This window comes from Uranotaenia lowii, chromosome 3 (genome assembly GCF_029784155.1).
Source record: "Uranotaenia lowii strain MFRU-FL chromosome 3, ASM2978415v1, whole genome shotgun sequence".
In the NCBI taxonomy this organism is placed as follows: Eukaryota; Metazoa; Arthropoda; class Insecta; order Diptera; family Culicidae; genus Uranotaenia; species Uranotaenia lowii.
The window spans coordinates 27,803,291-27,828,381 of NC_073693.1; the positions used below are offsets into that span (position 1 = coordinate 27,803,291).

The following is a 25,091-nucleotide window of genomic DNA, read 5'->3' on the forward strand; positions in this document are numbered from 1 at the left end:
TTCAGAACACCGAATCTGTCTTTGGTTGCAAAAATAGTTTATATAAAGATTCCCAACTCTTATAAAAACCGGGAGACAAAAAAAATAAGCGCCACCATCAAATATGACGGCAGAAATGCAACTAAAACACAGTGAACACTGTTAGCAGAGAAAACTCATGTAAAGCAGTTTTTTTCACACGGTTTTTTTCACACGGTGAGACACATGTACTCAATTCAGAGTTTTTAAGCACAGTAATCAAAAACCTCATTAACAATAACTAATTTTAGCACTCAAAAATCTTTAGTGTCAGAAATGAGGGTGTGGATTATTTCATGCGCAGCGCACAAAAAGGAACTGCACACTTTAGATCTGTGGATTGTGACATTTGTGCCACATTTCAAATTTAAATTATTATTTTTTTTATTTTTTTACACGCTAACCGCTTTTTGTGACTGCAAAAGATTGCACAAAATCCAAATTTCCAAAAAAATTAATATCAGCGTGATGGTTTCACTTTGAGGAACACTGCAAAATTAATAATAAAATAATATTCTTCAAAATTTAACTCGACACTTCAGGTAAATTAAATTGTTCCTTACAGTCCTTTTAGCTGAACTTCTCTGTGGCTAAATTTAGTTCTAAATTTAAGTTCAACGTTTTGAACTGCTATGTACAAAATTAACAGAGTAAATAAAGGTCGCGGTACACCTCAGGTGAAAATGAAAAATCTTCTCTAGCCAGATACTGAAAATAGTTGAAAGATGAATTTTGAACTGGTCTCAAAATTTAAAACCAAATAAGATGTTTTAAATTCGATTCCCCTGATTTTACCGTGGAAAAGTTATCACATTGAGGGAATAAAAAAGAAAACTTAAAAAGTTTTAAACACTGAGACTAACTTTAAATTCAACTTTTCACTATGTTCTTAAATTATAAATTGTTAAATGTTCTTAAATTATAAATTTCTTTTAACACTTTTTTTTATTCATTGTTGAGATAAATAATCAAATTAAAAACATTGTGAACGTTAATTGTTTCATCATTATACTAACTGATTAAGCTTAAATTTTTTTCTCAATCGATGAATCTGAATGCGGTTAGCTCAATTTTACAGAGTCAGTAGTATTTGATTCTGCAAAATTTAATGAAATTACGTCAGAGCGCATTTTTAATAATTATAAATTGATTGATAAAATATCAGCGTGCATCATGATCTGCACGCTTCGATCAATAAACACAATTTGTGAGAAATGTTGACCTTTTCCGTCAGTAGGTGGTGCTGATGTTTGTAGAAAGAATGTCTTTTGGAATTTATATGAAAAATGTCAGGAGCTGGGTATCTTTATATCTACTATCTTTGTTGGTTGCGTGTGGAACTCATTTTGGAAGACGGATCAAGGTGTAAAATACCCCACATTGAATAAAAATCATACGAAATACTTACAATATGAGCATTTTACTCATTGCAAATCGTCAGAAAAGCATCTTAAAGACTATATTTAAAGTTAGACTAAACTAAATTAATTATACACTGGCATAAAATCATTTCAGAAAATGTCAGTTTTGCCCCATCCTAATCTCATGAAGAGATAATATCATTTTTTGAAGATTTTTATGGTTTTACTTCATCCACATAATTTCAATCACCTGAAAAACATTTTCCCTGTTTTTTTTCCCCACACGAATCATTCCCTAGAAAATTTTTCGCCAGAATGAACCATTCTCCAGAAAATTTTTCACCAATAAGTTTATTCTATGTTTTGATAGTGGTTATCTTTATTTACAATTTTGCTGAAAAAATTGAAGAAAAATTCGAAAGGTTTGGACTATTTCAAAAATATATTGTATTCAAAACATTAGAAGTTTTTTCATTTTTGATAAAAACTAGCATGAATGCAAAAAACTACTTTTTGATGACATCGGAAAAAAACCTCTGGAAAGTTCATTAGTTCTCATGTGGACTTTAAAACTACCGTAGAATGGATTTGTTTCCTCTGAATGATTTTAAAATGTTTCCCAGTGTTAAATATCACGACATGATTTGATTTTGTTACACGGGCAAATTGTTGAGTCATGCAAAAGAATTTTTTTGTTCACGTAAATTTTTAATTTGATATTAAAATATCTTTATTCTCAACACTTTAAGGACCGCAATCAAATCTAAGTCGAGGAACACCGAAATTTGGCATTTGGTATCTCAGAAACCGCTCTGGACAAAATTTAACTTAATTAGTACCTTTCCCGATCAGGAGAGCATATCCAAATGGCTACTCAAACCCATCTCAATGGAATATTATTATACCTAGTTTACATAATACAAAAAGCGACGAGCAAAAGAGCAAGATATTTCGTATTTGGTCCGTAATGTGTTAAAGGTTAGCCTTCTATCAATAACGTCTTCAGTTTAAATTGAAAAATTATTGTAGCGATGATATAAACAAAAAGCAAAAAAAAAATACAATTTTATAAATGGTTTTTTTTAAGTTGAAATATGGTTATGCAAAGAGAATGACGGTGGATTCAAATATTGGTAATCTGAACTCTTGATCATCACAAATGGTGTTTAAAAATGTATGAGTGTTTACAGAAATGTCAGAAAATTGGCGGTATTTAGTCTTAAATCACTCGTAGCCTAAGTCATTTCAATCTACGACACTATATGACGTTTACGATTTGAAACTTGTTTTTAATTGTCAGTATCGATTTGCATTTTTTTAAACCTTATGTATTGAAACTGAAATCTTGATACACAAAAACCGGCCCCGTCCTTAAAATGGTTTTTTTTATTTAGAAGTGTATCAAGTCTATCCATTATTTAATTACTAATGACTTTTATGATAAAACAAAAGTTGTTTATATCATTACAAATTTGATTTCGAATCGAAAACGTTCACTGAAGAAAGTAGTAAGTTGCTATCGAAATTCAAATTTAGCTAAAAATAATAACAATACCAAATTACAAAATAAAGTAGAAAATTGATTTCTGACATCATTTTCTTACTGATTATTTTCACACGAACTAAAAAAAATATTAAATTTTAGTGATAAAATGAATCAATATTTTGAAACAAATCAGAATGAAAGTTTTAAATCATTGATGTTTTCGGTCAATCATCGAATTTTTTTCAAAGTGATGTCCCTTACTCTGAGCTAGAAATTTACTTCAAAATAATTTCTCAGCAGTCTAGTTTTCAAACTTGAAATATGTAAATATTTCCAAAACACAGATTTGAAAACAAATTTTAATTCGAATAATTTCCAATAAATAAATGTCAGATCAGGAAAAAAATAAACCATGATTGATTGTTAGGAAAATAATAATAATTGATATTTATTACTCATCTTAATTTACATTTCTTTTCTTCATTTTCAATTCAAGCGTTGATGTATTTTGAATATGAAAAAAAAATCTCGCGATTTTAAATGTGAATTTTTGGCTAGGAAAAAATTAAAGGTTTAAATATGTTTTGAAACACAAAAATTCATAATCGCAAAACATAGACAAACTTTTAAAAATATTTATAAAAATTTCAATAGCTTGACTTTGAAATTCGGTAAATTTATTTAAAAATTGGAAAAAAAAACTGTACTATGAAATTCGATAAACTCATTTGAAAATTGAATCAAAATATTAAGATTAAAAAGATAAGTTTAAAATGGATTTTTTTTTAATAATAACGTTTTACCATTTTTAAACTCATTTAAGAAATTTAATTGATAACTCAAGGAAGAAGCATTTTGGTGCTTATATTTTAATGATTAATTTGGTAGATTTTAGCGCCCTGAACTCGGATCTTTTGTTAAATTTGAACTATCGCATTTTGTTTAAAAATGTGTCAGTTTTTAGTGAAATCAATCATTGATAACTGATTAACTATTAAACCTACATTCGAGGAAATATCTGGTTTTGGTTTCTTTTATAATATTTTGACAATGATGCATGATTTTAAAAAGTAAAATTTGACAGTTTTTGAAAATTTGAAAATATATCATTACAAGTATTTTTGACATTGCTGCATAAAGATTTAAAATATTGGTTCAAACTTCTTTTAAAATTCGTTCAATGAGAAAAATAAACAAATAAAAAACTACTATAACTTTTTTCGCAGAATTCTAAATCACTTAAAGTCTTGAAGAAAATTGTTTAATCATTTAAAACTTTTATATCGAAATTGTTTGTTTTCAAGTTTTGTTAAAAAAAAGTCCAGAACTTCCTTAAAAGATTTTAACCTATTTGGAAAAGTTATTTCAATAACAGCTGATCACTGATAGAATGATTGCCTATTTAGATTCAGGGCACTCAAGTTAGACAAAAATACTTTTTTTAATTCATTTACCTTGAAAAAATGTAGATGTAATTAAGAATGTAATTAAGCCTGAAATTGGTATAAAATTAGTATTCGATAAATTAATTTTAAAATTAAAATGGTTCGTTTCAAACTTTGTTCTAGTTTAGTTACAATTCTTAATGAAAACCTATTCTAAAGACTCTCCAATTGAACATGGATCAATGTTGACTCAAATTACAAATATGAAAGCTTTATTAAATAAAACTATTGAACTTCTGCAAATTGCACCGAAAATGCTTCAAGGTACCACTACTAACGCTATGTTTGTATTTTCTCTGGAGCCACCATAATGATGCTGTTAACAGCTTTAGAATAATTCGGCTTTTTGGTAACAGTTTTTTTATTCAAATAAATTCTAAATAGTGGTTATTGATTGAAATAACTTTTCTACTAAATTGTATTCCGAAATTTGTTTTGAATCTCTACAACTTGGTTGCACAGTGGAACAGGCGCTTCAGAAGGCTAGGACAAATCCTTTTTTTTATTAAATTTTATTTATATTTTTTTGTCTTCCCGAAACTTAACATTATACCGATCACAAATATAAAAAACAGTTGTTTTTACAGTTTTATAGATTATTTTATTTACATAGTATTCCGTTCATTTCTATAGATAAGAGAATCAAAATATTTTTTCAACACCCAATATAAAATATTCTCAGGTAAATGCTGTGGAAGCCATCGTAAAAATGATTAAAAAACACGATTTTCCACTATCTTCAGACGCCTGGAAAATGATCTACCCCACTGGATCACACTCTCATTTTTATCTGAAAGTATTAATTACTGTCTTAGCTTTCCAACACAACAAAATGTTGCCAAATCAAAAGTTATTAACATTTATGAGAGAAATTTTTTTTTCGTACTTTTTAGATTGCGTTTGGTAATGATTTTTCACAATCTTCTTTTGTCTATACAGCTTATCCTTTTTTTGTACTATGTGTTGTAGGTAAAAACGCTTTATTAAGTTTTTTTTTCAAACATAAATATTTTTGGATTTCTTCGTACAGTAAATATTTACTGTAAGTATTGATGGTTTTCTGCTTAATGTAAAAAATAAGTGATTTGTATCAACTCATCTGCTAAAATCCCTGTGAATAAACTTTTTTAAACTAAGAAATATAGATAATCAAAGTTGCTTTCCTTGTTGGCACCCTGATTTGAAAGTGTTCTCTTAGACTAAGAAATTGTGCCATTTCCTCCCCATCGATGATTGGTGGTAGGTTGGGAAAAACTGTCATCATCAATCGATGACTCAGACATGACGATGATGATGGTTTTCCTACTTCGAGAGCCAGGATGGATGAGATTTTATCCAAGAGTATCCAACCGCTCGCACGCACAGCTGATTCTCATCTCTCACCGCAGCATCCCGGTTTGGGAAAGCGAAAGATCCTAGTGAACAAGTGCTGCCACTTTGGGTGAAATTTGTACGCTAAAAACAGAAAAAAAGTGTTTTGGAGTGGTTGGGATAACACCTTTTTGGCAGAACGCGAGAGAAAGAGAGCGGGTTGATGGGAAAGTCGTGCGGTCTCGAGAAGCCTGCGGGATAGCTGCTTGCACTCGAACCTGAGATGATATTACTGGGGGATGCTGCTGTCGGATGCTGAATGCTGATGCCAGTTGTAGCCCTCTCAGCTGGTGCTCGATTTCGATCTGGATTCCGTTCTGTAGTGCAGTGGACTTCGGTCGTTGAGGGACATTTGTACCTTGTGTGGCGTAGAACGAAACATCCTTGGAAGGGTGTCGCGAATCCCAGTGTCGCGTCTCGCCGTCTCGCGTTTAAGCGACCCAGATTAGTGTGCTGTCGTTCAATAAACTGTGCTAGAATCAATTAGTAGTTCTCGGTATTACGCGAGTGACAATCGATCGATGACCCCTCGAGTGGTCCCGGTGCATCATAAAATCGACCGCAATCCGAACCGCCCTCGTCGTCGGATTTCTTTTAGAAAACGGATAATCTGCACAAACATAACCGCCAATACAGCTCAAAGGAATATGTAGCAGAACGAATCGAAGAAGAGCGAAGCAGCGAATGCCCAAAAATAATATAACCACCAACAACCCCGACAAAGTGACGTCAGGATTCTCCCCCCCTCTCTCTGCCGTTTTCGTTTTTCTTCATCGAATTTTGAGAATCGGTGTATGTGTGCACGTGTAAGTGTGTTCGGGTGTTTGGGTCAGAGCTGAACCTAGTCGAGCTGCTTCAATGAAAAGAAAACTAACAAAAGAAGAAGACGAGGCAAAGCAAGCAAACGTGGAAAAAATATGTGACTGTGCGAATGGTCCCCCATTTTTTATCTCAATTGATATGGGGAGCAAGCTTCATGCCGTGCCGCACGCTAGCTTGAGGAATGCAATGTGCTAAGCTTCGATGCTTTAAGGATAAAAAGTGTGAACTACTATAGATACAAGGGGAGAGAATACACCGTAAGAAAACCGATGAAAAACAAGCAAGTGATTACAGATCATGGAACAACGTCTTCTGGTGTCATGTCGTGTCGTTTCAGTGCACAACCGTAAAATTTCCGAAGTTATTGGCGTAGAATTTTAGTGTCGGGTTTAATGGACCACTGTATCTTCTAGTTTCGAGAGTGGTGATATGATTGGAGTTCATTGGCGTTGCCAGGTTTATGACCACTCGAATCTAAGCGTGATATGTTAACAACTGTCAGTGAATCTAATGTGGATTGATTAAGTGAGTGGCATTATGATGTGCATTTGAGATAATTTTTTCACTTGTGCTTAATTTTTCTAACTCTCTTCTACATACGAGCCCATATGATCGTCGATTTTTTTCCCATTTTTAAGCATAATTCATAACTCTCGAGAAAATTGAAACAATTTAAATGCATCAAAACCCTAAGCAATTATAAAACCCTTGTTTTGGTACATTTCCCTTGGAGGCCAACAAAATTATTTCCGTTGGTATTTTTTTTCTCAACGGATTCATAGTTCATGCAGAAGACCATAGGTGACCAACATTTTTAACAAGCGGACCAAATTTTGGAGATGAGATAAGCTGGCAGACTACACCACAATTTTTTAATATTCAGAGCAAATTAATGGAATTAAATGAATTTTAAATTATGATATGATGGAATAAGTTGTTTTTTTTTTATTTATTTTCATTTGTTTTCGTTCAAAAACATCAAGGTTTGTATGATAGACAGATTAATGAGATACGGTACAGGTTTCCTCTAGTTCTACTTGGATTGATATGAAAAAAAAAAGAAAAATAAAATAAAAATTTTTGAGAGCTCATTTCTCAGACAAATTTTTTTTTCATTGCTAAATTAGATTTTATGACTAAAAACGCATCTGTGTTTATTCAGACGAAATTGAATAAAGATTGAATATGTAATATGGACCAATACATACGTCAAATATATTAGTATTTTATCTGAGATTTAAACTGTTGGGTTAATTTTTGCAGAAATGACAAATTGTGTGGGAACTTCGAGGTAGGTACATTTAATTATTTCAAAATATCAATATTCTGATTTTTGACTTCTGTATCGCGTTGAGTTATAACTTTTATTTATATAAAAAACGATGTAATGATTTGTGTCGACTGCGAGCGCTCTGAAAAAAATGTCAACTTGTTTCTAACATAAGGTTGTCAGGATTTTTTCATCACGTACCCGGGCCGGAAAAAACGGGCTATTATATCTAAAAACCTGGCAAAATCTGGGCATGATTAGAAAATGTTGACCAAAAATCCGGTCAATATCCGGATAAATTTAGTCAAAACCCAAGAGTTACTCAACACAAATCAAGAAAAAAACCTGAAAAGATTTTTTTTCATTTACTGTTTAAAATCGTATGTTAGGCTTTTAAAAACTTGTCATCATTATTTCTATTAGACTTGCTCAAAACATTTTGTTTTGGATGCATTATTGAAAAAAAAATTGACAACATAATCTGTTTTTGTTTGGTTTATAGCGGCAAATAGAGTGAATAAATCCGGGCAAAATTCGGGCTTTTTTTAATCAAACCCGGACAACCGGGCCGGACCGGGCTTTTGTCAAATTCTGTACGAAATAAACCGGGCAATTTGGCAACCTAATTCTAACATGTGAAAACTGCTTCACAAATGCCCATTTCATATATCGTTATTCCATCGGCAGCGCTGCCTTAAAAAAAAATGAAAGATCAGTTATTCCTTTGCAAATAAAGTTGTTAAGAAATATATTTAAGAAATTTAATTCAAAAATTTACCAGATCTCTTTTATTGACAGTTTCAAAACTGATCTGACTTCAACAATTAAAAATGCCGTTTCAAATTAATTGCGTACCGTAGAACGGGGTAGCTTTGATCACCAGAGTTACTTTGACAAATAACATTTTTTTCCATATTACCATCAATAACTTATAGACACATTCCACCGTGACGTGAAATCGCTTTTCCGGACTTTTATGCACTGTTGTCATTCTAGAAGTCAACCAATTCACTTGAAAATGAAAAAAATTGTCGCAAACGGTCGCAAATAGAATTTCCTTCAAAATGAATATGATTTGGTCATTGTAAAATTTAAGTTGTTTTTGTTGTGATTGATTACTTTTGTGACGTGAATTCACGCTAGAATTGGCCACTTTGGACTTTAGTACATACAACTTTGATTTCCTGTTCTCTCTGTGGAAATAGAATATTGGTGTCTTGGAATGAGTTGTAGAAAAAACAATTACCCATAATTTGATGTAAGTAGCTTCTCGATTAAACAACAACGAACGAAGTTAGGCTTATTTGAAGTTGTGACGTGAATTCACTCAGTTCAAACAGAACAGGGTAGTTGACTGAATTCACGTCACGAAATACAAAGTTATACCTGTGGTTATACTGAACCATTGTTTGAAGCCTTCAAATTTTATGTACACTCTCAAAAACGATATTTTGTTGTTCTGACTTTAACAATCATAAATTTTCAGTATCTGCACCTAACATTTTTCTTATTTTGATTGGCACATATTGAGGGATCATATGTTAAAATTACTACTGTCTTCATTTAAAGATTCACAAATTTTTTTTTTAAGTTTGTTTGTATTTTTATTTGAAAATAATGAACTTATTAAAAAAAATCTACTAAACTATGCCCGATTTGTACAAATCTGACCATCTGGAGGGTTAAAACAGCTTTCAGAGCATTTTTTTCATAGAAAATTTAACAAAAATCAAATTTTGTGACGTGAATTCACTCATTCGCGCAGTTGTAACTCAGCTAGATTCCAACCGATTTCTATAAATTTTAGTGTTTAAGAATCGTCTTATCATATTCAAAGAAAATCTAATTTTTTATTAAAAAAAATGCCATAGTTTTCTCGTAAAATTTAAAAGTTCCCTTTTTTGAGACGTGAATTCACTCATTTGCGACTGTTTTCGTTCGCTTTTAAAACCAACTACATTGGATATAAACATATTCTTTTTTCTACAAAATAAAGCCGTATTTTTTGGCTTCAAAACTTTCTAAAAAGATTTCCAAAACAAAGTCATCCATGTATTTAAATAAATCTATATATATATAAATGAATTTCTGTCTGTCTGTCTGTCTGTCTGTTCCCTATAGACTAGGAAACTACTGAGCCGATTTGCGTGAAACTTGGCAGGTGGGGGTATTTGAGGCCGGGGAAGGTTTCTATTATGGTTTGAGACCCCTCCCTCTTTCATGAAGGGAGGGAGGGGCCTAACAAACAAAAGACAATTTTTTCCATAATTCGAGAACCAATCAAGTAAATGGTATCAAATTTGGCATGGGGTGGTATTTGGGAACGAGGAATATTTTTAGGATTATTAAGTACCCCTCCTTCCTCTCAGTGAGGTGATAGGAAGGGGGGAGGGGGGCTATCTTACAATTTTTTTATATAACTCGAAAACTAATCAAGATATTGGAACCAAATTTGGCATGGGCAGGTATTTGGATACAAAAAATACTTCAATAATTATTTGAAACCCAAGCAGGCCCCTCCCCCTTTCTAATGGAAAGAGGCATTAGAAAGGGGGAGGGGCCTGTTTCATATTTTTTTACAAAATTCAAAAACTAATAAAGCAAATGGAGCCAAAATTGCCATGGGAAGGTATTTGGATACGAAAAACATTTTAATGATTATTTGAGACCCCTCCCTCTTCCCAATAGGGAGATATCAAGGGGGGAAGGGGCATCTTTTATATTTTTGACATAACACAAAAACTAATCAAGCAAATGGAACCAAACTTGGCATGGGCGGGTATTTGGGAACGTGACATGTTCTAATGATTGTTTGAGATCCCTTCCTTCTTCCAGCGGGGAGGAAGGAGAGAGGGAGGGGAGTTTAATACAATTTTTACAGCATAACTCGAGAACTACTACATCAAATGGAACCTTATTTGGCATGGAACGAAATTTGGGTACGAGAAATGCTTCTATGAATATATGGTATCCCTCACTCCTTCAAAGAGGTGGATGAAAAGGGGAGGGAGAAGGGGGAAGAAGGAAGGGGGAAGAAGGAAGGGGGAAGGGTCTCCCTTACAATTTTGAGTATAACTCCAGAGCTGATCGAGCAAATGGAACCATATTTGGCGTGTGAGGGTATTTGGATACGAGAAATGTTTCTATGATAAATTGAAGGGGGAAACGGGGGCTTTAATACAAATTTTTTGCATAATCGAGAATCAATCGAGCGAATGAAACCAAATTTGGCATCAAAAAGTACTTGAGTACGAAAAATACTTCTATGAGTATTAACTTCTCACCCCTCCATTCAATTAGGAGAATGGAAGGGGGATGATACTCTCTTTCAAGTTTATGCATAACTCAAGAATTTACTACGCAAATAAAACTAAATTTGGCATGGGATGGTATTTCAATATGATAGATATTTCTATGTGAAACAATTCCTTTCTTGCTGAAGGAGAATAGAACTGGGAACATAGGAAGAGAAGAGGAAAGCTTACGTTTAACTTTTTTTTTTACAAAATCCGAGAAATGTGCAAAACTTAACATGGAAAATGATTCTGATATGATTCTTTGATTATTTGACACACCCTCCTCCTTCCAGTGAGTATGTACATAGGTAAAGGGAGGTGGGCCTAATGAAATTTTGAACAACAAAGCAACGAAACAAATATGGCATAGAAAGGTATTTGGATACGAGATATATTTCCACGATAGTTATAGATCCTTACGCTTTACAATGTAGATAGTAAAAGAAAGGAGGGGGCTCTATATAAATTTTGTTGTAAAGCTCAAAAAATTATGAGCTATTAGAAATTTATTTGATATAAGAGGATTCTTGGTTAGGAAAAATATGGGTATGATTATTAAACACCACGACCTTGATTCAACAGGGGGTGATGCGAAGGACAGAGGGGTCTCTTACCAGTTTTTAGCATAAATTTAGAACATATCAACCAAAAACAACCAATTTTTATAAGTTAGATTTTTTGCGTACGATTGATTTGAGACCCTCATATTCCAGGGCGAAGCTTAAAGAAAAAGATTAAATTATCGGAATTTTAGCACAAATTTATAGATAAAAATTCAAAAAAATTAGTTTAAGTCATCTTTGTATTGCAATTCAAAACTCCAGCTGCAGCTCTCATTTCATATGGTTAATTTTGAGTTATGTTATAATGGGCCAACAAAACAATAAAAATTTTAATAATTTCTGAAAATATCATTTGATTTGGAAAGGTGTAGCAAAGCACACCGGGTCAGCTAGTGATTTATAAAAGTTGTCAAAATAACCACTTTTTCCAACAAAAAAATTGATTTTCAAAATTATCTAAAACATGTGTAAAACAACTTTTTTTTCCTTTTTCCGTTGGTTTTGTGTGATTTGAATTATCAAAATTGTAGACAATTTTGAGATTTTTTGATACGCGAACGGATAAAAATCACTTTTGAGCGGTACAAGCGCGTGGAATAGTGTTTTCGTTTATTGGCCGTGGCAACCTAGTTACCCACGAGTTTGTGAGTATAGCAACCATATACCTATTTGCATCGTCCCGGGTAACGATGTTTGTTTATTCAGAAAAAGTTTTGCTACGCGCTTGTGGAGAAAAAGAAAACGAAATTAGTCTATAGGCAAGGTTGCCGAAAAAATTTCTGTATTTTTGAGAAAAAACATTCTGACTTTCTGTGATTTTACCCAAAATTCAAGATAAATTGGGTCTTTTTAACATTTTAGTTGGGCAAAATCATTTATCATTACCAATCTTACCATATTTTTCATATTCAAAGTTAAAAATTCAAATTTGATACTGATAAAAAAAAATATATAACTTTTGCACTCCATTCAAAATTATTAAATTCTGTGAATATTTCAAAATTCTTTGTTCTGTGATACAGATCCTGTGATGAAGATTAGCTCAAAATTCTGTGAAATTACAGATTTTTCTATGATCTCGGCTACCTTGTCTATAGGCTGAAATTTTGAAAACTGTTTTCTACTTTTAAAACTCTTTTATTTGAGTATCAAATATGCAAAATTTGGTTTGTATTTGAAATTTTTTTTTGTAAGTAAAAATGTAATTTCGAAATCTTAAAATATCTTTTTTTAAGGCTCGCAAACAATTAGCTCTCCTGATGATACCAAAAATTATTTTAGAGCAAACGGATTGTTGAATGTAAACGATTAACTTTTTTTTCTTTGTGTATGTATAATTTTTGTGCTTTTTTTATAGTCATTTAAGGATAATTTTTTTATATTAAAAAAATAAGGGCATTTTCCAAGAGTAAGCCCATATCGGAAAATTAGGATAGGAACCTTATCAATGGTTAACTTTGAAAAAAAAAAAATGGAAATAGTGGGAGGGCCTAGGAGAATGTGTGAAGGTCAAACTTCAATTGTAATTTGAAGCTGAAACTATTTAGCAATTGTTATAATTTTTGCCCCTAAATTTATGCAGCATGATTGTTCTTTTTTCGAATATAAATGGTTTAAAAAAACGTTAAAAAGCAAGGCAAAGTTGATAAATAAGCATTTGTAAATATTATGAAGGTGTTTTGTATCTTTAATGATCAAGAAAACTTGATAAATCCGTCGAAATAGAGACTGATTAATGTAACAACCTCAAAGCACCAAATTCTGAACAGAGACGAAATCGATTTTTACATCTTATTTAAAGTGTTCAAATAAATTTCTGCAACCATGTTTTACGTTCATAGGAGTCCAGTACTGGTTTTAAAAATATGAAATATGCCACATTCCCCTTAACAGAAAAAAATAATCGAAATATATTGAAAAAAGTGATCAATCTTACCCCGGATTACGGTACTACAGTGAACGAAACAAGAATAGTATCACAGTCTGTTTTGCTTGTTAAAATGTGAATGATTGACAAACGTCAAAACGTTATTGATTCCAATGTTTTCTCAATCTTTTTTCATATCCGAAAAGTTGAGTTTTTAGGAAATATTGAGAGCGTTGTTTTGAATATTTTTTAACAATTTACACAAGTTTTGCTTTTTGAGGCTCCAATGTTATTTATATGTGTAAAAATTCTTCAAACTTTTAATCCTCTTTTCAACATTTTTTTTACAGGGAATGAAACAATTGTTAAGAATTAAAAAATAACGAAAAAAAAGGTTTTTACATCTATTGTTTAATAAAACATCCATATTTATGTCCAACATACAGTTCTTAAAATCAGCTGTCTTAGGCACTAAGTGATTTTTTTGGCTATTCATAAGTGATCTTGAGCCTTATTCACGAAGCTTGTTTTGAGGCCAATTTTTAAAGTTTTCTTTAAATTTGAATAATTCAAAATTAATACTTCCATCATATTTCCATTGCCGGGGAACAGAAAATTTGTCAACACATTTCGGTTAATATTTTGGGAGGTTAAAATGAAATCTTTATTAACACAATTTTATTAGTTTTAAAGTATTATCAGAACAATATCTATGGAAAGTATATAGTAAAGGATTTTTTTTTTGCAAACAGATAACTTTTCCTGATTTTTTTTTTAAATCCCGAGTAAACAGACAATGATAGCAAACTGGGACCAAAATAAGCTGTCAACAGCGAACCAGTAATCGAAATTACAACATAATTTGCTATAGAATAAATACAAAAGCAAAACAAGGTGCTTACATTCGTGAACTGCAAAACTAAGACCAAAAGAATATTATATTTTGAAAATTTTAGGTGTGATTTGTTGATCATGATCATGATCACATGACTACACGGAATAGAAACATCAGTTTATCGTACTTCCAAGTGTAAAAATGTCCTTTTCAACAGCTGGCAGTTTTTTCAGTTTCACTAGTATCTACAGTTTTTTGGTCTGAAAATTCTAGATTTTTCGTTTTTTTTTTTTAATTTAATGGTTCTAGCTTCAGCTCGGTTAACACTTCAGGAAAATATGAAGAAATTGAATTGTCGATTACTCTAGGAGGTTTTGTAAAATGGTGGAATCGATGAGGAAACATTATAAGATGAACTTCAAATCAGGCTTAAAAATGTTTTTATATCGATTGTTTTGATATGATAAAATTTGTACGGTGAAAATAGGACAATCGAATTAAATGTTTTTAATGCGTTACAGCAAAAATGATGGAAAAATTTCGTTCATGATAAACAAAGTGATGCAAAAGTTTGCTAAATCTGAGATCCAAACGATACCTTTATTTATCGATTTTTTTTTTGAGGGCGTGGAATCCCGGATGGCCCATTTCAGGATTTAACTCGTGACTGGCGGACACCTGACCTGATTGCTTCTATATTCTAGAAAGATCAGTTGTGATAGCTATTGCTTATCATCGCTTGCAAGCTACTTGGCTTTCGGACACTTTCTTTCATCGTAAGGGCAGAGGCATATTCTAGGATGCCTCAGAGGGCGTATTGATACCAAATTTTGCTGTAGTACAAAATATTTGGATGCATTAAATTGGCGTCATTGTGCACTCTAAGCTCTCGAAAAACGAGGTGTAGTTAGGGCCTCAATTTTAGCAAAATTTGATATCCAAGTATGAAAATTTGTGATCTTATTTTTTGTGTGTACCACCTTATGTGAAGCAAAAGGAGAGCAAATTTGCACGCCCTGACGTGCACGTGATAACAAAGTTCGCTATAATTTAGACATAACAGTCTGCTCGAGATTCTAATTAAAATTGTGTATAAACTCCACGTTACTTTTAAGGCATTTCAACAACCAAGCTTTCGAAAAAAAATAGATTTCTTACATTGTTTAGCTTTCGAAGGACAATGACAAAAATTCAACTTGGTCCCACAATATAAAAGCACGAAGGAGCATCATCACAGTTTTAATAAACAATATAATGGCCAATAAACCAAACGGCGAACGTGTACTGAAACCATCGCTTTTTACAACGACTCAGCATCATGCTCTCCACCAAGCTAGCATACTAGCAAGCTTCCATAACATCATTAAGAGCAGAATGCTGACACTAATTTCGAACTTTTGAGTTTTTCGGGGCTGCAGCAGCAAACATCCACCTTCTACCGATCTGGAACGTGTTGCAATCTGCTGCTGGTAATTGGAGCTACCAATATCGATTAGTATAAGTACCCCGAAATGGGGGAGTTAGAGAGCGGGAGAAATCAATATCGCTGTAATCTCATGACGAACCCCACCTGTCTTCTCTTTCATGTGAATGGGGGATGCATGTGTCGTTTGGTTACCAATTCTTCGATCGAGAAAGAGTAACGAACGGGGGAATTGTTTGTGAAACGTGCTAGTTGGTGGGGAAGTTTTGATCCCGATTTTAAACTCCCCCACTTCGGTCCCACATCATACGAAATCGGAAACAAGAAAGAACAAAGAAGGAAGGGATGTGTGTGCAGTTGATGGCGTTAGAACGTGCTCCAATAAGAGCTCCAGAAAGCGGGAGTTCTGAACTGAAGTAAGGAAAAAATAATATAAAAAACTTCGAAATTGACAGGGGAGAGGTGTTGGTCCTACCTATAAAGTGGATCATCGTTGGTGACAGTGTGGAGTGTTTTGAAGAGGACGAGACCGGGGTAGAACTGTGCTAATTTTGTTAAAAAGTGCTCCCAGGCAGCATCCCTTTTGCACAATTACTCACACACACAAACAAGCACTCGAACGATGTATGCCGGGATGGCGATGATGGTCGATTTTGAACACTTGGCAAAAGGCGATGAGAAATGTTCGGGTGTTTGCAGTCAATTTCAAACCTTTGGAGTCACTGCTGATGGGATTTTGCGGTGTCACATTTGATTAAGTTGTTTTTATTCTCTGTCACGGTGGAATTCCAGAATATTGGTATGGTGGTGTTGGAAAAAATGATGGAAAATTGTTGGGGAGGGTTGAGTTCGATTGGATGGGGTAGGGGAAAGGTTTCCTAAATGGGCCTATCGGGTTAAATGACCCTACGGCTGTTTGATGAAATGGCTGACTAGACAGCTTATCTGACCAGTGCATTTTGAGGGTTATAAGCTTAGAACATAGGGCATGAAAGAATTTTATGAATTTACAAACTCAAACAAATTTAAAAAATCATACAAGGTTTTGATACATTTTGATGTAATTTTTCGACTTTTAAAAATCATACGTAAAGAAGCTTAAAACAAAAACTAGGATGGTTTTTGTTTCGTACTCAAATGAACTTATAAAATGAAACATATTTCAGCTTTTGTGGAGGTTTAATAATGATTATATAGTGGAATGATAGAGTGTTTTTGTATGCCCCCATCATGTTTGTAAAATGCCTCCATTCTAAAATATCAGGTTTAATAGAATAAATAAATGATTTTTATCATTGAACCTTCAAATCTAAGCTCTGAATAACATTTTTAGAGAGAATTGAAGATCTAAAAACATATTTTATAAAGTTTTTCTCATGCCTGAACTGCCTCCATAGTATGGCAACCCTAACTTTTGTTTTATTCCATAAAAATATAATATACATAGATTTTTATAAAACTTCAGCTTAATTGTACGAAAATTATTACTTTCTAGCAGTTTCAATGAAATTATACGGAAATATTGCCCAAAAAACAAAAATTTTGTTCAAAACATAAATAGGCGCATTTAGCCCGCACGGTTTGAGGTTCGGCATTTTAGACAACACTTATCATAAAATCGTTTTCTTGGAAACAGAAGAAAATTTTAGCATAAAAATTACTCCAATGTATAGAAAACAGATGCCTACACACGTGTATATAGTTTTTGTACACATATTCGATGTGATATTTGATTAAATCAGTGTTCTGCTTAATAGGCGCATATAGCCCGCTCCTCCCCTAATTGGATTAGGAAGCATGAGCATTTAATTTAAATGGAAGATGCTCAGGCGATTCATAAAATAATATTTTACATAAATAAAATAAAAAGTATCAACTTTTTGGCTTTCTTACAGAAAGGCATAGGGAACGGTCAGTTGGGGATATCATTAATTAAGGGTCCAAGACCCCACTTTATAGGTACCAATCGACTCAGCTCGACGAGTTACGATGATGTCCGGGAATTTGTATGTTCCATAAAAACGTTCTTAACACATTAACTCCTATTCTAGGTTTCACGATTTTGATGAATTTAGTATCAAAAAATTGCATTTTTTTTCCTGTAGGACTTATTTCAAAACCAAAAAAAAACAAAATTGTTTAAAATTTTTCTATTCCATAGAACATATCATGCTTACGTTGGCTCCAAAAAAGGTAGCCATTTGCTCAGCAGCAGTAGCCAGCAATCGCTAAATTAATTACAAAGGCGATCAAAAATTTGACAAAAAACTTCATAAAACAGCAGAGAATCGATCCCACGCCATCTAGCATGAGAGTTTAGGAGGTTAACCCCTTGACCACTAGTGAGCGTCGAGATATGTGGCTCTCAAACTTTAACAGTTTGAATTATTTGGATTATAAATGAACTCATTGAATATAAGTTCGTTTATCCTCCAAAAAACGTACTGGGCACCTTTTTTTATATTGAGTTTAGTAATTTTTGCTATCGATTTTCTTTAATCAAAATCTTTTTTATAGATTAATAATAAATAATTCAGAAATAAGGAATCCATTATTGTGTCATTTATTTCCAAAGATAATTGACACTCTGTAAGAAAGCCTCCAATCCACTGATAAGTGTATTAAATCGGGTTTTTGTTTATGGTATGGAAGCCAACAATTATAATTTACGTTTCAAAGACATTCTTAAAACCACTTACAAATTCAAACATATTACTAAGTGTCGTATCCGATGGTCTCGCGGCCCTGACAAATCGCATACTTAGTAACCATTTACATCCATTTTTAATTCTTAAATTCCAAGAACGCTCGTATCGACTATTATCCAATACAATCTTGTACAAACTGATCAACTAACGAATATGGGCGATGGAATCGAAAAGTTATTCTTTCTCTCCTTAAGAAAACCACATTTAGAACTGTCAAAAGTTGGGTGAAATTATAGCTGCATCCCACTTGCACTAATGCAAAACCATCACCCAAATTCGCCACCGCATCCATCGCCTATTGATTTTCATGCACCCATTTCACTATTCATCTCTCTCTCTTTTTTACATACTCATAGAAGTTTTTCAGAGTTGTATTTCTTTTCACTCTCTCTTAATTTGATGTGGAGTTCGTCTCTTTTTATCACTGGGTTATTTTGTACTGATATAAATCATCAAGTTGTTGTTCTTTGTAATACCAGATGTATATTTAATTTCAATATTATTATTTCTCATTTATCTTCACTACACTAAGATATTTGAACCTTTTCTTTAAACCCTGAACTCTATTTCTGATTTTGAAAAATTACTACTACTTTCAAAATTCTGTGTTCTGTGACACAGAATCTGTGATGAAAATTGGGTAAAATTCTGTGAAATTATAGATTTTTCTGTGATTTCGGCAACCTTTAATAGCACTCAAAATACTGTTTTCATCAAAAAACTTGAAAATTGCGTCTTAAAGTATGCAATGCACGCTAGAAATTATTGAACCATTTACGAATCAAAAATAACCATTTTTGACCTTTTCCCGGGAAATGTCATTTTATGAGTTCTCCATGAGAAGCCATAAAATGACTTTTAAGGGAGAAGTTCGAATATGGTTATTTTTCAAACGGATGGGATTCTGAAGGAGAAGTTGAAAAATGGTTGTTTTTGAATCATAATGCAAAATGAGGGAGAATGTTAACGTAGAAACAGTACAAATCGGTTTTTTCGCAAAAAAAGATAAAATTCAAAGAATTTTGTGTTTTTCACATCATTTTATTTATTTAATAATTTTTAAGATGTTCTTAAAAAAATACAGAGAAAAGATGCAACGATTTTTGTTGTGAATCGGCATCGAGCCACTTACTTTCACTTCTCTGTGCTTTCACTGTCCCGATGGAAGTCCCGATCCTTTGGCTCTGCTAGTGATTCGGAAAATAGGATCCGGGATCGCAAAACATAGCCAGGAACGATAGGGACCGGAAAATGCTTTTCCGGAAGAAGTCCAAGTAGAACGTTTCTGTTGAGCTCCTAGCGGGATGATCAGCACCAACAGCACAAATCCGTTGTTCAGGAGGTGATTCCAACACTCCACTGCCGGATGATGTTTTTCCGGCAGTCTGACCCCCCAAATAGTACGGAAAATTACCGCGTAACATCAAATTATCATGGTGGAACAATTGCGCAGCACCTGGTCGGATTAATATTCAGCTCCCGATTATCTGAGGATCCTCAGATTTCGGCATCCTATTATAGAAAGGAAAAAAAATCTTCATCAGACTCAATTCCGAATATAACCAATAATTGAAGACTTACCTTACTGGACCAAAGGATGTTCGTCGGATCATGATTCCTAAATGGCAACTGGCATCCAGATCATGGAAAGGAACTTGATATTCTAGCTGCTGTTTTTACTTTTCCGCTCCAGTCACATTAGGTGGAATCCAGTCCAGCTAAACGGGCTTATAAGTAAGCTCGCAAATCCTGCATTTGCAGTTCCGGCAAACTTTCCACATTTCGGTATCCTATTAGGGGGAAAAAAATCTTCATCAGACTCAATTCCGAATATAAAATATAATTCACGACTTACCTTTTTGGACCAGAGGATGTTCGTCGGATCATGTTCACTACTAAGTGGAAGAAAATCTTGAATTCCTTTCTTCCATGCAGAACGCACCCGGCTGCAGAACCAATTACTTACAACATGGCGGCGATGAAATGCCGAAATTTTCAACCATCTTGTGGGTTTCATTTGAGAACTACCAAAATGGTTAAAATTTCATAGGAAAAAAATAATATAAAATAACCATATTGGAAGTTTTTCAGCAAAAAACAAAAAATGGTTATTTATCATCCGTAAATGGTTTAATGAAAACGAGCGTGTATCTCCAGGGTAGTAAAGTCTGCTTCATTTAATATTGGAACAAATTCTTTTGCTCATTGTGGCGCTCCTAGTGGACGGATTTGGAAACTTTTTTCACCCACGTGTCGGGAAATTCATTATCTTTCACCATGTATTTATGTCATAACACCAAACGATAGCATTTTGTAAACAACCGCCATGGAAGCCGAACGGAGAGATCAAATTGTGCACAGTTTTCTTGAAAATCCATTGTTGTCGGCATCGAAGCTAGCTAAACAGCTTAAAATGCCCAGAAATACCGTATGGCGTGTTATCAAGCAGTACAAGGAAACATTGACGACGGCTCGGAGTCGGAGTGGAACTGTCGACCGGAAACTGCGTGGGAAAGTCATCAAGGCCGTCAAGAGGAATCCCAATCTTTCAGACCGCGATTTGGCCAATAAGTTCCAGGCCGCTCACAGTACGGTGCGACGAATTCGTCTCCGGGAAGGAATAAGGTCATTCCGAGCCAGCAAACAGCCAAATCGGACGCTGAAGCAGAACAATGTGGCCAGAATCCGTGCTCGAAAGCTGTACGACCAAGTGCTGACCAAGTTCGACGGATGTATTCTGATGGACGATGAGACCTACGTGAAGGCGGACTTTGGGCAAATCCCAGGTCAAAAATTTTATTTGGCGACGGCTCGGGGGGATGTACCTGCAAAATTTAAGTTCGTGTTTGCGGATAAATTCGCCCGCAAGTACATGATTTGGCAGGGGATATGCAGTTGTGGACAGAAAACCAAAGTCTTTCTCACTGACAAGACAATGACATCAGAAGTCTACAAAAAAGAGTGCCTACAGAAACGGATTCTGCCGTTTATTCGTGCCCACGACCGTCCAGTAATGTTTTGGCCGGACCTCGCAAGCTGCCATTACAGCAAAACGGTTATGGAATGGTACGCAACGAACGGGGTCAGCGTAATACCGAAGGACCTCAACCCCCCAAACTGCCCCCAGTTCCGGCCGATAGAGAAATACTGGGCAATCACGAAGCGGAGGTTTAAGGCAAAGGGAAAACTTGTTAGGAGCATGACTCAAATGAAGAACTGGTGGAATCAAATCGCCAAAACGGTGGACGAAAAGGGTGTGCGCCGCCTAATGTGCCGTATTACGGGAAAAGTACGAGAATTTCTTCGAAACAGCAATGAATATTTTTTTTAATTTTTTTTATGAAAGAGTAAAGAAAATACTACATTTGTATGAAAAACAAATTATGAATTCGTTAATAAATGACTGAACTACACGCAATTGTTTGTGTTCCAATATTAAATGAAGCAGACTTTAGACAAACTTTTAGAATTCTCTCCTGATAATACTTACAAATTGTGAAACGAGAACTAATATGGCAGTGGTCTTGGCTTAGAAATTAGAGCGTATGTCTTCTAAGCCAACGGTCATGAGATCGAATCTCGGTCATGGCATACTCATTCTGGAGGCTGGTGGTTTTAGCATTTAAAACATGCAAGCTGCCACTTCTGGAAGTTTGAACCCTTGAGAAAATAGATATGGAAGTATCTTTCAAGGAAACATACGTTGCACTTAGGATATCTTGTGTGAACTAAGGTTAAGTGGGGTTGCACTTAGTGTGTGCTCATCATATGCTCAACCACCCAAGTGACCATAAGCACTAAAACATAGCCCTTAATCAACACTATATTCCCATATATAACTCTGTATTAATGCTTGTTTTGCACTATATGCGTATATAATGCAGATTTAATGTTAAAAAGGTGAAACAGCGGGCTGAATAAATGCCATCACAACATAGCCTTTAATAAGCATTACAAATGCTGAATTAGAGCACCATCAAAACGTCATTTTCCACCAGCCGTATAAAAGCATTAACAATGCATACTTAGAACACCTTTTGATTATTTAATTATTATTCTTTGAATATAATGATTATCTACAACATCAATCAACCTGCTGAATGAAGGATTATGCCTGCTAGAGTTCAAAGAATTCATATTCGTTGACTGCATTGGGGCATGAATGAGAGGAAAAAAATGTCTGCCCCACGTGTTTCGAAAGACGGTAGAATAAAACCAATTTAGCCTAGACGAACTTCATTATGACAGTGAATACATTTTTTGGTTTCGTCATTCACTCCACACTCATCCAATCCACAAAGTCGTGACAGTGAACAAATCGATGACATGATCGGCGTAGTTTCTATTCTACCAGACAGTTGAAGAACTTTTCTACCGGATTCTTGGCAATAGAGTCTGGACATTTGCAAAATCAACTTAACGTGATTACAATTTCCCTGTATCGTTAGGTGTCGTCTGAATAAAAAAAATGCCTCTTCAAACGATTATTTAGTTGACGATACTCGATAATTTCTTAAGAGACTATGACCTGGAAGAAAAATATTGGGAGCCCCGCCATGCATTGTTCGTAGGGGTTAGATAACGCCCAGGCATTAAAACCCTCCCAAAAAAAAGCATTCCAACTCTATTATGATCTCCAAGTTTAGATGACTGAGTTTTTAAAAAGATCATATGTACATGTACGGAATTGGAGTGACTTTTTTTCGACAGTCAGTCACAGATTGCTAATTTGACTGATCGGGGGCAATGATCGAAACGTGAAATGTAGACCTTGAATGGAAAATTATTTCACATTCATCCAAGCATGTCGACAGTTTTGATCACTGGCCTGCTAAATGAAGGGTTCTACGAAGGGTTCTAGAAGTGATTATAATTGAATTATGAATTACATATGGATCCCGCAGCAGCCTTCATCTTTCCTTGCGCCTTTACCATTTCGACCACTCTTGATCTTGATAAGGTGGGTGAAAAAACTCGTACTTCAAGTACTGTTCGGGTCACACTACTTTTTTACTGCTTCTATGCATTAATATTGCTGATTAAAGACTAAAAAGCTTTATGAATGATAATATAATACCAACTTGCATTAGAAATGTTGATTTAATGCTAATCAGGGGTTATGGCTCATGCTCATTAGTGCTAATTTTTTTTATTGCTTCTATGCATTAATAATGCTTATATAAAACTAAAAAGCATTATGAAGGTTTATATAATGCTAACTTGCATTAGAAATGTTGATTTAATGCTGATTAAGGGTTGTGGCTTAATGCTTATGGTTGCCGCTATTAAGCCTACTCCGATTCTGATAATGCTTATGGTTACTTGGGCAGTGTTCACCTGGCAACAAAATAAAAAAAATGGTCACTTTTGTTGCATATATTAAGGCAATTACAGCTCCTGTGATGCAAAACAGCAAGCAAGGTATTCTACTCTACGCTCAATAAATATTTGAAATTCAGAATCAAATTGTGACAAGAGAGTGAGGTTAATCAAGGGTAACAATCTTGATTAAAAATGTATGCCAAATCCTTAAAAAATTCCTCCCAATTCAAAAATTCTGCTAAACCTTTTCAAAATTTTCTTACTTTTTCATAAAAACTCAGGTCCGAATGTCAAATACTGATTTAAAATGAACCCGTTTCGGAAGTTCTGATTCCATAATTCCCATAACCAAAATTTTCGTATTTCGGTTCAGCATCTAGTTCAGGATTCTTGATTTTCAGTTTGAATAATCTTAAGAAATTAGAAATGAAAAGCTGCTTTGAAATGCTGGTTCAAATTCAGTTTTGCAATTCAAATTTAAATCATTTTTTTTTGAGATTATAAGCATTTTCAATGTTTTTTTTAATTATTACACAACATTCAAAAATTTAAAGTTTCGAAATGGCAATCCAAAATTGAAAAGTCAGAATCAGATCTTTGTAAATTCATATTTTAGTTTAGATTCACAATATTTCGCTCATTAAATTCTGATCTGGAATAAGATTCAGAAATCGTAATTTTGTACATTTAAGAAATAGTATGGAAATTCGGATACAGATTCAAAGCGCAATTTTTGAATTCTTGTTTCAAAATTCAGATTCAGAAAGCAGATTCAAAATTCAAGAAAGCATTCAACTTGTTAATATATTTTACAATCCACATTAATTATTGAGGATCATGAACTTAAGAAATTGCGGACCAAATACGAGATTTCAGGTTTTTTCCGCTTGCCAACAGTGTGCTACACTTCGAATTTGAACTCAAATGGACTGAATTTGAGCAATGCCAAATTTGTAAAATTTAGTCCAGGGTTTCTCGTCCTTAATATCTTAAGATTGCTTGTCAAATCAATTTCCAGATTTCAACTTTTTGAACCAAATGAGTTTGAGTTCTATGTTTTATCCGAAAAACAAATATTTTATTAAAAAAAAATCATCCATAGGATTTTCATGATGGAATTGATTCTTTTTGAAAATTATTTGCTGTTAAAGAAACATCTTTACCTTAAAAATCTGTACAAAATTCGGCATTCAATATTTCAGAAATTAAAAAATAAAAATGCTAGTTTTATGTAGATATTTGAGTAAGGCAAAGTGTTGTGTTAAATTTTGTAGAATGAGGTTTCATTATAAGATTCATAACGT

The 25,091-nt window shown here is 33.8% G+C and overlaps 2 protein-coding genes across 3 annotated transcripts in view; one reads left to right on the plus strand and one right to left on the minus strand.

Moving 5' to 3' along the window:
- LOC129751377 (uncharacterized) overlaps positions 1 to 25,091 on the plus strand; it is a 508,402-nt gene that overhangs the window by 22,059 nt on the left and 461,252 nt on the right. The gene's annotated exons all lie outside the window — the stretch shown is intronic.
- The window catches only part of LOC129752050 (uncharacterized), a 32,894-nt gene continuing 13,415 nt past the window's right edge, over positions 5,613 to 25,091 (minus strand). Inside the window, exons 3-4 of the mRNA XM_055747840.1 lie at positions 5,900 to 6,105; positions 5,613 to 5,765 (exon numbers count right to left, since the gene is read on the minus strand). Of these exons, the coding sequence (XP_055603815.1) occupies positions 5,613 to 5,765; positions 5,900 to 6,105 (359 nt within the window). The remainder of the gene's footprint in view (positions 5,766 to 5,899; positions 6,106 to 25,091) is intronic.